The sequence below is a fragment of the Hydra vulgaris genome, chromosome 15 (genome assembly GCF_038396675.1).
Source record: "Hydra vulgaris chromosome 15, alternate assembly HydraT2T_AEP".
NCBI lineage: Eukaryota > Metazoa > Cnidaria > Hydrozoa > Anthoathecata > Hydridae > Hydra > Hydra vulgaris.
Window position 1 is genome coordinate 8,626,632 of NC_088934.1, and position 15,869 is coordinate 8,642,500.

At 26.1% G+C, this 15,869-nt stretch overlaps 1 protein-coding gene across 2 annotated transcripts in view; it reads right to left on the reverse strand.

The window, feature by feature from the left end:
* Positions 1–15,869, reverse strand: part of LOC136072017 (piezo-type mechanosensitive ion channel component 2-like) — a 169,344-nt gene that overhangs the window by 140,403 nt on the left and 13,072 nt on the right. For both annotated transcript variants that reach the window (XR_010644242.1, XM_065819887.1), the window contains exon 2: positions 8,116–8,208. Coding sequence is in view for 1 of the 2 variants with exons in the window: in XM_065819887.1 (XP_065675959.1) it covers positions 8,116–8,208 (93 nt within the window). In the remaining variant the exon portion in view is untranslated. The remainder of the gene's footprint in view (positions 1–8,115; positions 8,209–15,869) is intronic.

Genomic DNA, 15,869 nt, shown 5'->3' on the forward strand with positions numbered 1-15,869 from the left:
CAAAACAAAACAAAGACCTTGTAAAAAAACAAAACAGAAACAAACAAACAAAAAAATAAAAGTAAAACTAATAATAAAAAGAACTCCCAAAAAATAAAAATAAAAAAATACTACTACTACTACTAATAATAATAATAATAATAATAATAATAATAATAATAATAATAATAATACAACAGACAAACACAACAACAAAGGAACAAAAATTATAGTTATATATATATATAATAATACTAAAAATAAGCACATAATAATACTGACAATAGATAATAATATTAATAATAAAAATAATAGTAACTGATTTAAATAATGAAATAATAAATAATAAAGGAGAATAGTATGAATAATGGTAGAAGAAAAAGAAGTATTATCGAGTAAAGATAAAATTATTGGATTTAAGTTGAAGATAATAGGATGAAACAAAAAACTAATACAAACTAAATATTTAACATAAATACCAATAAATATAATAATAAATACTAAATCTAGAAATATTAATCAAACCTAGTACAAAGTATTGAGTATGGTAACTATGGTAATAATACTCTTTTATTTTATGCATAGCTGTCACGATATCTTTGTTTAATTTTACTTAAAAAAACAGATCTTGAATTTGGATTCTCAGTTTTTATGGAGTGGGGGAGATTGTTCCACTCATTGGTGCATTGATGCTTTATAGAGTTTTTGCCATATATTATTGTTTGACTGTGTTCTACAAATATATTTTTGCATGATAAGGATCTAAAGAGATAGGAGTGTTTGGAACTGGTTTGGGAAAAAAAAGCAGTGAAAACAATTGAGAATCTACCGTGCAAGTAATCCCATACAAAGGTACAATTCATAAGTTTGATGGTGTCATGAAGTTTTAAAACTTATAATTTATATGTAACCAACATAATAAAAAAAAATAACTTGTTGATATCATTGCAAACCAATATAAAACTATCAATAAATTTATTAATTAAAAAAAAAGAGGAAAGAAACTCATTTTAAAAAAGTATAGACTAAAATACTCGCACAAAGGAAATTGAAAAGATTTTTTGTTTAGTAAATTCAAAAAGAAACTGAAAAGAAAAAGATTAAGTTTATTGCATAAACACTATTTTAAAGAATTTTTTTAAAAGAAAAATTTATAATAATAATAATAATAATTTAAAACATGAATACAATACTTAAAAACATTAAACATAAAAAATATGATGACAATACCTAAAAATATTAAACATAAAAATCTTTATCTTTTCATCCAGTGTATCTTACCTCTTGCAATTTTTCCATAAAAAGATATGTAAACAAAATTGATCAGATTCACTGGATGAAAAGATTGACTGAATCTAACCTTATGAAATTTCATCAGAACTATTTGCTTTATGAGAGGGGTAATTCCATGTCAATTGACCCAGGCCATGTCACCATACATCTCAGATTTTTCTGATTTTTATACGGTTGAGAGTAATTAGTAAAATAAGAATTTCTTAAAAATTTTAGCTTCTGGCTCCAAGAAGATCCTACTTTTTGAAATATGACCATTTTTTTTTTTAGCAGATTTGGCCAGGCCCCTCTTGTCCCCTCAGAATTGCAATGCTTATTTAGAGGTTTCAAGTCACATAAATTTAAAAATATTTGATCTTTTTATTTAAAAATTTGTACCTTTGAAAAATTGTAAAAATTTGTACCTTAGTAAAATTGTAAAAATTTGTACCTGGCTATTTTCAGGGGTGAATAATCCAATAAAATGTAAAGGTAAAAAATTATTTTTAAGTACTTGTATATATTAATTTAAACTAATTTGGGCAAATTTTTATATACCTGTTTTTAATTTCCGAGAAACCAATGTGGCCTTGATGATATCAAAAAAAAATTTTTTACACGTCATTCTATATTCATTGATCTTTCAGAAAACTTTTTGATCTGCAAGTATATAGATTTCTATATATGAGAATGGGGTATGGTTCTCATTTTTTGTAGCAGAAAATTGTGATTGATTTTTCTCTACCTTTCAGACTAGCTGAAGCTCTGAAAGTTTTATGATTTCTGAATTGCAGATAAACATGCATGTTAAAATTGTTTTTGAAAATTTTATCATCAAAAATTTTTTTTGTGTTTATACTTGTTCTGTTTTATTTAATTATTTACAAAATAAAATATAAAAAAATAAAGCGTCAAGATTGTGTTAAGATTTGGTTAGATGTATCAACGATCAAAGTTATGTTAAGTAGTTGATGTAGGTGCATCAATGGTACAAATTATGTTGGTAATTAAAAGCCAACACTCATCAGCTCTAGATGGCCAGAAAAGTTTGTTAAATAGGCCATGCAGGTGCATAAACTTTGCCATCTAACTAACATCTTTAACAGATGACAAACTCACCAAACTTTAATGCATCGATGTTAGTTAGCTGATTAGTTTGAGAACTTTAAATACCATTAAAAAAAAATTCTTGTTATATTAACATCTTCACTTGTTCATTTAAAGTTAATAGTTTAAATAGATTCTGGGTTAAATTGATGACAGCTCCTAGTTCTTGGAATTATTATATTTTTTAAATCTTTTCATTATGATGGCAGATTGTTAAAATAGCGTCATTTGTTATTCCAGATCTCTAAACAAACTCTTCTCTGGCATTTTCTCTAGTTTATAATTTTTTGTCTCTTTAACAAGGTTGTTTAATTGTAATTAGTTTGTTAATGTTAAAAATGTTAATGATGAATTTAATAAATTTCTTCTATACTAGTGTAATGACGAGATGTTTTTTTGTTACTTTTAATATTTCTTATTTAATAAAACAACCTGATGTTACATTTTAGAATTAACAAATATCAATTAAAAAATGATTTTGAAAGGTGATAATTTCTTTTTTATTGACATGACGTTAAGGCAGGATGTTTTTTTTTTTTTTAACTATTAGATACCATTTAATCAAACAACTTGCTGTTGGGATTTTGGTATTAAAAATATAATCTTTTTTCAATTCAAAAAGTTTAAAATTATACAATGTAAAATTTAGTTAAAATCATTACTTTAGATAAATTATACAATGTAAAATTTAGTTAAAATCATTACTTTAGATAAATTATACAATGTAAAATTTAGTTGAAATCATTATTTTAGATAAATTATACAATGTAAAATTTAGTTAAAACCATTACTTTAGATAAATTATACAATGTAAAATTTAGTTAAAATCATTACTTTAGATAAATTATACAATGTAAAATTTAGTTAAAATCATTACTTTAGATAAATTATACAATGTAAAATTCAGTTAAAATCATTACTTTAGATAAATGACTGTTTTTAATCTGTATACTTGCAAATCAAAATTCTTATAAACATATGAACTTTCTTAAAATATTTTTACATATAATAAATAATAATCTATATAAATAAAATAAAACAATTAAATAAAAATTTAAAAAAAAATAAAGAATAATCAAAAACTGAATGGAACAAATATAAACCAAAAATATTTTTGAAGACAATATTTTTAAAGTTATCTTTATTTTATTAAAGTTTTTTAAAAATTATCTGTATCATTTAATTATTTTTTATAAAAAATAATTAAATGATAAAGATAATGGAATTATCCTGAGACTTATTAAATTTTGCTGCTTTATTATCGAATCTCAGTTTTGATGACTATTGTTCTTGGATTTAGAAAAAATAGTCACATACTTGCTCTGAACATACCTTGTGCATTTTTTCACATATTTGTTGTGAATCCAGATTTGAATCCTTTGATTACTGTTTATCATGCTTTTGTTTATCCATCTTTTTGTTTTGCACATCATCTCTCATATTTTCTACATTTTTATTTGGGTTTTTTTTTTTACAAGAATGCTCATTTTTCAATGTTATTTCTGATCATATTGACCAGATCCTTACACTTTATCCTAAGTTACTGGTGTTATTTCTGATCATATTGACCAGATCCTTACACTTTATCCTAAGTTACTGGTGACTTTAATACTCATTACACTGGCTCTAATAACTAAGGGATTATGGTTGATATTTTACCTTCAGAGTCAATCTAATCAGCTTGAGAGATTCTTAAACTGCTCTTCTAACGGTTTTATGTGAGTGAGATTGGAGGAATTACTCCTAATATCATTATAATTATATTCATCAATAATACATATAAAATATAGGGTTGCATGTATGATAGAGTGCAACTTACAATACTTCATTTGAATTAATTAAATTTAGATTTAAAATCAGTAAAAAAAAAATACTTAATTAACATTTTAATTCCAGCTGAAGCTGATTGCTAAATTAATCAGCAGCAACTAATAACACTGAATATGCTGGCACTGAGGCTTAAAATTTACTATCATTTTCCAATCTTATACTCAAATAGCTGAATTTTTGATTTGTTTACCAGACAACCCTAATCACTTGCCTTCACTATTTGATTTGTGCCTTGTCTTTGACTTCTAACTTGTTTTCAGTTTCTTTTTGCTCCAGCAGTTTAAGTGTTTCAAACAATGCTATAATCTAAAACTTTTACCTCATACTTCTTCTACATCAAAATTACCTCACTTCTTACTACTACATTAATGCTGATAAAGATCCCATAAGTTATATTTTTTGTGATGGTGCTTACTACAAAGATCCTATTTGTTATATTTTTTGTGGTGGTCAAAATCAAAAATTCAGCTATTATATTCATCAATAATACATATAAAATATAGAGTTGCATGTATGATAGAGTGCAACTTACAATACTTCATTTGAATTAATTAAATTTAGATTTAAAATCAGTAAAAAAAAAATACTTAATTAACATTTTAATTCCAGCTGAAGCTGATTGCTAAATTAATCAGCAGCAACTAATAACACTGAATATGCTGGCACTGAGGCTTAAAATTTACTATCATTTTCCAATCTTATACTCAAATAGCTGAATTTTTGATTTGTTTACCAGACAACCCTAATCACTTGCCTTCACTATTTGATTTGTGCCTTGTCTTTGACTTCTAACTTGTTTTCAGTTTCTTTTTGCTCCAGCAGTTTAAGTGTTTCAAACAATGCTATAATCTAAAACTTTTACCTCATACTTCTTCTACATCAAAATTACCTCACTTCTTACTACTACATTAATGCTGATAAAGATCCCATAAGTTATATTTTTTGTGATGGTGCTTACTACAAAGATCCTATTTGTTATATTTTTTGTGGTGGTCAAAATCAAAAATTCAGCTATTATATTCATCAATAATACATATAAAATATAGAGTTGCATGTATGATAGAGTGCAACTTACAATACTTCATTTGAATTAATTAAATTTAGATTTAAAATCAGTAAAAAAAAAATACTTAATTAACATTTTAATTCCAGCTGAAGCTGATTGCTAAATTAATCAGCAGCAACTAATAACACTGAATATGCTGGCACTGAGGCTTAAAATTTACTATCATTTTCCAATCTTATACTCAAATAGCTGAATTTTTGATTTGTTTACCAGACAACCCTAATCACTTGCCTTCACTATTTGATTTGTGCCTTGTCTTTGACTTCTAACTTGTTTTCAGTTTCTTTTTGCTCCAGCAGTTTAAGTGTTTCAAACAATGCTATAATCTAAAACTTTTACCTCATACTTCTTCTACATCAAAATTACCTCACTTCTTACTACTACATTAATGCTGATAAAGATCCCATAAGTTATATTTTTTGTGATGGTGCTTACTACAAAGATCCTATTTGTTATATTTTTTGTGGTGGTCAAAATCAAAAATTCAGCTATTATATTCATCAATAATACATATAAAATATAGAGTTGCATGTATGATAGAGTGCAACTTACAATACTTCATTTGAATTAATTAAATTTAGATTTAAAATCAGTAAAAAAAAAATACTTAATTAACATTTTAATTCCAGCTGAAGCTGATTGCTAAATTAATCAGCAGCAACTAATAACACTGAATATGCTGGCACTGAGGCTTAAAATTTACTATCATTTTCCAATCTTATACTCAAATAGCTGAATTTTTGATTTGTTTACCAGACAACCCTAATCACTTGCCTTCACTATTTGATTTGTGCCTTGTCTTTGACTTCTAACTTGTTTTCAGTTTCTTTTTGCTCCAGCAGTTTAAGTGTTTCAAACAATGCTATAATCTAAAACTTTTACCTCATACTTCTTCTACATCAAAATTACCTCACTTCTTACTACTACATTAATGCTGATAAAGATCCCATAAGTTATATTTTTTGTGATGGTGCTTACTACAAAGATCCTATTTGTTATATTTTTTGTGGTGGTACTTAGGCTGATACCTTTTGTTTCTCTGTTAAAAATTGTTACTCCTAAATAATCTTCTGGATTTATGACAGACACAGATGCTTTAATTCTTTTTCCTTGGTACAAGTCAGCCCACACTCTACCTTTTTTTTTCCTTAGTTACAAGTCAAACCACACTCTACCTTTTTTTTTCCTTCTGTGTAACTGATATTTCTGATTGAAATCATTCTTTCATCTTTTTTACAAGAAGAACTCTCTGAAAATGTCTTTAATATTGCAAGAAATTAATACAAAATAGTAATGTCTGACGCTAAGGTCCATTATTCTTAGATTATTACATATCCTATTTTATCTCAGAAATAAGGCTTTGCAGATTTTTGGAAATAATTTAATAATGTCATTGATAATGATTACACACTTGATTCTGACCTTATTACCTTTTCCCAAAGATCCTCTAATTTATCAATCTAATTTAATGATCCCACTCTTCTTTTTATCTAGGAGAAACAAGTTAACCTTTTGGTAGACTGGACACCTAACACCTTTTTGTTGCTATTTATTAAAGGTCTATTCAAACATTTGATGCTATTTATTTATTTTTTTTAACTTTAGCCTAAAGTTATTTTTTACTAAAACTCTTCTACAGCTTGTGCTCCAGACGAGCACAAGCTGTAGAAGAGGTCTTGCAGAAGTGTTTTTTGGAGTTCTCTTTGATGATACCTAAACTATTTAAAATTTGCTTAAAAATGGTTTGAATTTTTAAAAACTCTGGAGATCACTCAGACTCTTCGAACTATTTAAGAACTAACAAACTTCTAACACATCATTCTGAGCCCAACAACTTATGTAATGACAATCAATACAAACTTTGTTCTTCTCGTCCTAATACTGATTTGTTAACCATAATTTTAAAAAAGTTCTATTGTGCATTAGATAGAAGTAATGAGGCAAGAGCTATTGCTCTTGAAATACCAAAGACTTTTATCAAAGTCTGGTATACTGGTCTTTTCTTTAAGCTTGCATTAAATGGTTTTGGTTTTTTTGTAAAACTTTTTAAAATTATTGAATCCTTTCTACAGTAATAACATAAATATGCTTTAAATAGTTTATATGTGATTTTTTTTTTTAATTATTGAATACTTATAAGTAACAATACTGGACCAAAAATAGAAAAGTAAATAATGTTAAAAAATTCTTTTATAAAACATTTAAATTTTGGACAAGCTTCCAAATCTTGGAAACATTTAAATTTTGGACAAGCTTCCAAATCTTCGTAATGGTAGCATCACTGTAATAATACTTAATAATAATTAGTAAAACAGGTTAACACCAGAAAATACAACCAGCTGTAAAAAATTTCTTTAACTTCTCTGTCATTGACATATGAAAATGGCATAATGGAAACCAGTCTAAATCACAAAATTGCGAAACTATGGACATAAAATATGAACTGAGACAAAAATTGCTGTTTTAAAAAAGCCTCTCAAAAGAGTTGACCTACAAGCCTTCAAAAGAGTGATTACAACCCTAATAAATATTATTAAACAAAAAAACTGCTGTCAAGACAAATTTCATATAAATTGTTTATAAAAAAAAAAAAAATTTATTCTAAATAACTTCATTAGATTTGATTCATTGTATAACAACTATCACCATTAATTGGCCACAAGTAATCAACCAAAAAGGTTGTCAAACACTTTCAAACTAATCAAAAAATACTATTTACTAGTAATTTTGAAAAATATTATATTTTTAAACACAAGAGAAAATGTTATAAAAATATTTACAGAAATATATTTTTGCAATTATATTCCTTAACTAAAACAATAACAAAAATCAAATTTGAAAAAATTGAACTGAAAACTTACTGTAATAGAGCCGTTGCGGACTTGGAGTCAATGGTATAATAAGCAAATATATAAGGTACACAAATGAAAGTCCATTATAACGAACCAAGCAAGCTAATTAAACAAAAATACAATATATAAATAAAGATGATATAGAAATTTATTAATGTTCTTACTTTTTCTCAGATTGTTATCATGAAGCTATTTGGGAATCCCAAATGAGCTATAAGCCATTCATCTTAAAAGAGCAAGCCTTTTTTTTTTTTTTTAAACATCTTTGCTTCCAACAAGGCTGCAAGCAACCACTAATTAAAGTTGGAAGTTACTGGAAGAGAAAAGATAAAGATTATAGAAGAAGATAACGATTGACAGACGACTTGAAGGATTATAAATTATATGTATCAGGAAAGCATGATGAAGGAAGCGAATTCCAAAGAACGGATGTTCGATGTTCGTTTTGGAAATTAGAAATTATTTTAATATATCATGAAACAATTAAACAAAGAATTTTAATTCACCTTTTTTTTAAATATCTTTACTTCCAACAAGGTTGCAAGCAACCACTATTAGAGTTGGAAGTTACTACAAGAGAAAAGATGCAATTTATAGCATAAGATAATGATTAAAAAATGACTTAAAAGATTGTAAATAATATGAATCAGGAAAACAAGATAAAGGGAGAAAATTCCAAAGAACTGATGTTTGAGGAAAAAAAATAGACAAATAAGAATTTTTAGTGAACTTAGAAACAGTCAAATGATTGGCTGCATTAGCAGGTCTAACTATGTTTACAATGCATTCATGCACATTGTCTAAAAAAGAAAGGGCGTCATTCAAAGAATCATTTGAGATATGGCAACAGCATAAAATACATGGATGGATTTGAGACTTAAAGAGATAATAGAATCCAGAGTAAGAAAGTAGCAAGCACGATAAAGAGATGCATGATAAAGAATCTTAGCAGATGTAAATTTTGCAATGGATTTGATATCTGGTTTTCAAGAAGGTCAAGAAGATCCTAAAAGACGAAGGATAAATGACTCATCAAGTACATTATCCTTTATAAATATAGGAAGATCTAGACTATTGCGATAAGGATACACGAAAGTGTATGCAAATATTTAACATACATAAACTTCTAATTATGTAATGTTAAAACATACTTAAACATGCCATGGTTCAAGGCCTACCACTGACGAATTTTTTTTTTTTTTTTTTTTGTAGATTTTTTAAAATAAAAAATACTTTTGAAGCTTTACAGACATTATATACAAACATATGAAATGATATTGTACACTTTAACAAACGAAAAGATTTTTAAAAAAGCTAAAAATTCTAAAAACATCAAAAAACGGGGGAAATTTGTTGCATATGTGTCATGATTGAAATACTTGTGTTATTTTAGTTTAACATTTCAAGTTTTTTTACAACTAAGTTGAGTTTGTGCAAGGAAAATGAGTATACAACATGTTTATATATAGAATATAAAATCTATAGAACTATAAAGTTTTTTTATTTTGCATTTTAAATAACAAAAATTAAAAACAAGCAAGCTGATGATTTGAACTTGCCACAAAGCGATCTTAACTTTTTTTAAACGGTTAGGGAATTTAAATAAGTATGTTTTTAACAAAAACATAATTGAAAATTTTAATTTTATATTTAAATTTAACCATTTTATGAAATTCAATATTCTTAAAAGAAATTAAAAGTTAAAACTATTTAATATTGATATAATAAGGAAAATTAGAGTTTTACAGCTATTTAACACACCCCCATTAAGCATTCTAAACCGAGTGCGCAGCAATGGCAGAATTTAGAAAACCATAAAAATAGTGTTATATTCCATATAGTATTGGAAGAGTCAACTCGGACGCCTTTAACTTATAAAGCACGAGGTATTGTAGATGTGCACGCGATAAGTATTTAAATTTCTTATTTAACTTGAAATATATTTGAATCTCTTATTTAGTATTATCATAAATATTATAATTATTTAATATACTTTTATTTATAAATTGTATGAATATTTTGTAATTTTTCAATCTGTTTTTAAAGTTACTAAAGTTTAATTTTTTAATGTTTTAGTTAATGAAACATGTTCTGTTTTGTAGGTGATGTGTTGAAATTTCTTCTCGACAAGCTTTTAATTTTATAAAAGCTGAAGATGACCTTATTTTAGATATAAGTAAGTGTTTTTTATTTTTTATTGCTTTTGTTTTTGTTAGATATTTAATCATGTTTTATATGAATCTAATTATTTAGTATAGTGTTATTGTCTGGTGGTGATATTTAGGTTAGATTTTATAAAGCTAAATTGACTTTTAAAGAATATTTCAAATTTACTTCTTAAAAAATTTACGTTTGTTTATTTTTTAAGTTTCTAATTCAACAAATTTTTTTGTACAGAATGTTTAAAAATGAATAACAATATTTGATTGTTATTTTAGTGCCATAGCTTATTGTACACATATTGTAGGTTTTAAGTTCTAATTTATCTTTATCTTCAGTTTTAAAATTTGTATTTATCTTAATGTAATGAATACATTTACTGATAGGTTGTTTAAATAAAATATGTTTGATTTTCTAAGTTGTTGTGAAGTTGCAGTTTGTATTTTTTGTCATTGCCAATGACATAGGTTTCAAAGTGGAGGGGCACAATCATCAAATTCTAAGAAAATTCCTCTATGTCTAAAATAGGCAATAAGATTTCCCCTCAATTTATTAAAGGGAAGGGATTACCCTTACCAAAAGTGAAGTTTGAGAAGTTAGAGTGGGCAGTAGAAAATACTTAACTACATCTACAAATAGACAAGGTATTTGAATGTTTTTAGTTTAATATGTATACTTTTATTGATCTACTTTTTAAATTTTGTTTGTAAATAAATGAATTTGTTAAAAAATACCAACTTTTTTTCCTTTTAATTTAATAAAGATTGGCATTCTGGTCTCCTCCACAAGCTTTCTTCTTACGGAGTATCTGGTAACATCTTTAAGATTATTAAATCCTTTCCGATTGTAGTATGAAAGTCATCCTCGATGGACAGCACTCTTCTTCTTATTCTGTAACTTCAGAGGTTCCTCAAGGTTTAATCCTTGCCTCTTTACTCTTTTAACTTAACAATTTTAAATTAACGATCTTCCAGATATTCTCACATCTAAGGTGGCATTGTTTGCTAATGATACTATCATTGTCATGATAAGAAGCCAACACTCTCTGATTGCTTGGAGGGCGCATTTGAGCTTGAAAAGGATCTCACTTCTGCTACAGCATGGGGCTTACAGTGGCTGGTGAACTTTAATTCGGGTAAAACTCAATTTTTTTCAGCCAATCCTTATCGCAATAATTTAGATATTCTTATATTTATGAACGGTAATGTACTCAATGAGACATCTACCCTTTATCTTCTAGGATTAACCCTTACTTCCGATGATGGAAGATGTTTTCAAGAAAGATAGGACTAACCCTATCTTTCTTGAAAACATCTCTTTATGGAGCTTGACACTTTCTTACTTCGGATTCTATTCTCTATCTCTATAAATCTCAATACTGTATGGAATATTGTTGCCATATCTGGGGTGGATCTTCTAATGATGCCCTTTCTCTTTTAGACAAGGTGCAAAAACGCATCGTAAACATAGTTAGACCTGCTCTTGCAGCCAACCTCCAACCATTATCACATTGTCGTAATGTTGCTTCTCTTTCTTTTTTCTACAAATACTATAATGGGCACTGCTCTAAAGAACTAGTGTCTCTTGTGCCATCTACTAAAATTCATTCTTATGTTACTTGTCATTCAATTAAGTCTCATCCTTTTTTCTGTGACTGTTCTTAAGTGCTCCAAAAACTCTTACTCCTTAAGTTTTTTTCCTCAAACATAAGTTCTTTGAAATTCGCTTCCTTCATCTTGCTTTCCTGATTCATACTATTTGCAATCCTTTAAGTTGTCAATTGTTATCTTGCTTTACAATCTTCATCTTTTCTCTTCCAGTAACTTCCAACTCTAATTAGTGGTTGCTTGTAGCCTTGTTGGAAGCATAGATGTTAAAAAAAAAAAAATTTAATTAAATATTAAGTTATGTTTACAAAAAAATTTATTGAAAAGTTGTAAATTTTGTTTTTAAACTTAACACCATCAAAATTTAAGTCAGCAGAAAATGCAAAATATTAAAATGATTCAAGAGCTGCTGTGACAGTGTTTATGATTCTCCATGTCAAAATAATATATTGTCATTTAAAATTTTGTTGATACTTTAAATTGCAGTTAATAATTTTCATAATAACCACCAGTTATCACTGAATTAGGTATTCATAGGTATTCATAGGTCTATTAAGTACTTACAATATGAAAGAACTTAAAAATCAATTTTTCACTGTGAATGTTCTTTATCAATGTGTCCTTATCTGGTCAAGAAAACATTATTGTTTTTAATTAAAAGAATCATACTTATAAAAAATTAACATTTCACTAAATTATTTTTTTCTTTTTTGCTTATTTTTATAACTCTACCTTTATTCTCTCGTTATTCTTTATGTTTAACTGCAAATATTATCTATTAAAAACATTTTAAATTTAGTTATTATTCTATTTCTTTAGTTTTACTTTGGTGCTCTACCGAATATCATATGTTTACTTTGGTGCTCTACCGAATATCATATGTTTACTTTGTCTACTGTTAAAATATGGTTTTAACTTAGTCAACTTTAATTATTTTAAATTTACTATGTTGATCATTAGCTAATAGTTTAAAAATTTTTTCGCAATCAAGGTAAGAAATAATTTTATTTTCTGGTCGAATTGCAATACTTGATTGCTATTATGTTTTGTTATTTTGTGTGATAGCTATTTTGCCTTTGCAATAAATGTTTTTATAAATAAAATCAATTTTTTCTTTTCTTACAGATTTTGATTATATTTAACAACGCTCTAAAAAAAAACATCAGCAACAGGTAAACTGGTTTGCAGTGTTAATCTTTAATAATTTTACTTCTCTTACCATGTCATCATTATTTATTTTTTCATTTTATACATATTTTACGATGCTTTTACAGCATTTTGCAGAATAGAGGGCCCATATCTCATAAGTTGTGGGTTTAAATTTAGGGCAAAAGCACCCCAAAGCACCCCCCCCCCCTTTCTTTATATATATTTTTTTAATATAGAGTGTGGATCTTGTAGAAAGTAATGTGTGAGGAGAAATAGTGATGGATAAAAAAACGCTGCATCTATAATTAGTATTTATGTAGTTGGTTAATCTACCAATTATTAATTGATAATGCCAATTTAGTTAAATCTTTTTTGTAAACATATACTTTTCTTTATATATTTTGTTTTGTTATTATATATAAATAAGTTGATTTCCAGTTAATACATGTGATGTATTTTTTTTTAATTTGGTTACTTTTTTTAGATTAATCAGATGATGTGTTTGTTCAATATAGACATGCAATTTAAAACTATTGAAGTTGCTATGTTTCATTAATTTGTTAATAAATGTGTAAATAAAAATAACTTTACTTTTACAAAACTATTAGGCATTTTTTTGAAACCACAATTCATAATGGTTCGTATTTTATCTATGTGAACGAAAGTCTAAGCAAATGTCTAACATAGGGTGTCTGCCAGACGAATTCGGAATTCAGAAAACTGCAAAAAAATTAGGTAATAATCAGAGAAATTAGGTTAAATTTTGGAGAAATCAGGGAAAATGGCTCTTCATCAAACCTACATAATTTAAATAATTTTTATATTGTAAACGTAATATAAGATTTTATTTAGCAAATTGTTTTATAAACTTATCTTAATACTTCAAATGCAGGTCATATAATTGTTTACATTTTTGCAATTAAAGAGGTTTTTTCCAAAAGAATCCAAGTCTGATTTTTCTGAAGTTGAGTTTTAGTAACTTCAAATTAAATCAGGGAAAACAGTTAGTGGATCAGGGAAAAACTAGGGAAATCCACCTTAAAATATTGGCAGACACCCTGTAACATGTAAATTATATCTAATTTTACAGATATACTTTTACTTGCGGCAATATCTCCTTAAACTTGATTTATAGCATTCGTATGCTGTTTTATAAAGTTTAATAAGTAAATAACTGTTTAATAAACAAAATAAAATATTTTGTTTATTAAACAGTTTTAAAAGATGATATTATAGCAGGCTTGGACAGGAATGGCATGAATTTTTTTCTTTACAAATTGACCATGGCTGTTTTAGTGTTTTAACAATTTAAATGCAAAAAAAAAATAATTTCGTTATGAATAACAATTAAAAATTAAAAACCAAAAAAAATCATTTGCTTTGTCAGCTATAGCGTTCGATCACACGCCATTTCTGTCCAAGTCTGTTATAGCATGCCAAAGTGGTTGAAGTACTTTGCGTGAGTTCAAATCCTTTCATTTACACTTAATTTTTTATAGATATTATATGCATAACATATATAAAAATACTATATAAGAGAAGGGATATTATATACAAAATTTAATTAATATTATATACGAAAAATATTAGAAATGAAAGGGAGAGAATTTTTTTAAAAAGCTTTTTTAAAATTTCTAAAAACATTAAATATCTTTAAAAATTTCTAAAAATTAGAGGCAACTTTATTTCTTATAGAAAAAAATTTTTTAATGCAAACTTGATTTTTCTTCAAAATTAACAGGGTAAGAGTCCTAATAAGCTGCAGATCTGAAAAAAAATTAATAGAAATTAATTAAAAAAAAAAATAACCCCCATCCCCGCTTTTTTTATTGTTTTTCTTTTTTATAGAAATTTGTAGAAGTTATGAAGTATTGAACATTAATCATTAATGCAATTATTATCAAAGCAATGATTTTTATATTTATCTCCTTTTAAAAAAATTATTGAAATAAAGCGAAGTTATTAAAATGGTGGGTGTGGAATAGACTTACCAGTATTATACGGGTCATGGAAAGTCCGTTGTTCCACATATTTTAGTCATTTCATGTTCTTTGAAACATTTTATACCGATGATAATTAATTAACTCATTTCAAGCAGGTGCTTTAAATATTATTTAGACTGGTACTAATATTCAATCCTTTGATAAATAGCAAAGTATACTGAAACGGTTAAAGTTTTTACAATTATTTATAATAGAAATTTTTTATAGCTTTAAAATGTAAACAGTATAGTTTTTCTACTTTTATATAGTTATTTTTCTACCTCTTACTAAAAAAAATTGAAGTAAGAATTAAGTATAAAAAAGGTTGGCGTAAAATAGATTCCCAAGACCCATATTTTAAGGGTCATGACAGCTAGTCAATTAAATTATATTATTATCATCTTTGCTTCGACCCTAAAGTATTTGCATTTTTCAAGTAAAAAAATCAATCATTACAATAAAATAAAAACAAAATAAAAATAAAATATCACAATATAAAATAAAGTTAAAATAAAATGTAAATTTTTTTTTCATTATTAATTTATATTTTATTGTTAAATAGAAATTTAAGTAACTTTTTTTTTATTGCAATCGAAAGTTGTTTAAATATTCTTGTTTAAATAACTTCGTATACAAAAAAAATTTGTTCTTGACTATAAACAATTTTGTTTTCTGTTACTAAATATTTCGATAAAATAATTATCTTAATAAAGATTAGGTTATTGTAGTTTTTAATTATATTTGAATTTTTTTTTCATTAGTAAATAACGCTTCCATTTAACATAAATGTCATTCAAACTTTTGTAACAAACTTTTTTACCTAATTGTCATTCAAAACTTAGCATGGTTTTTTAAAAAATTAGTT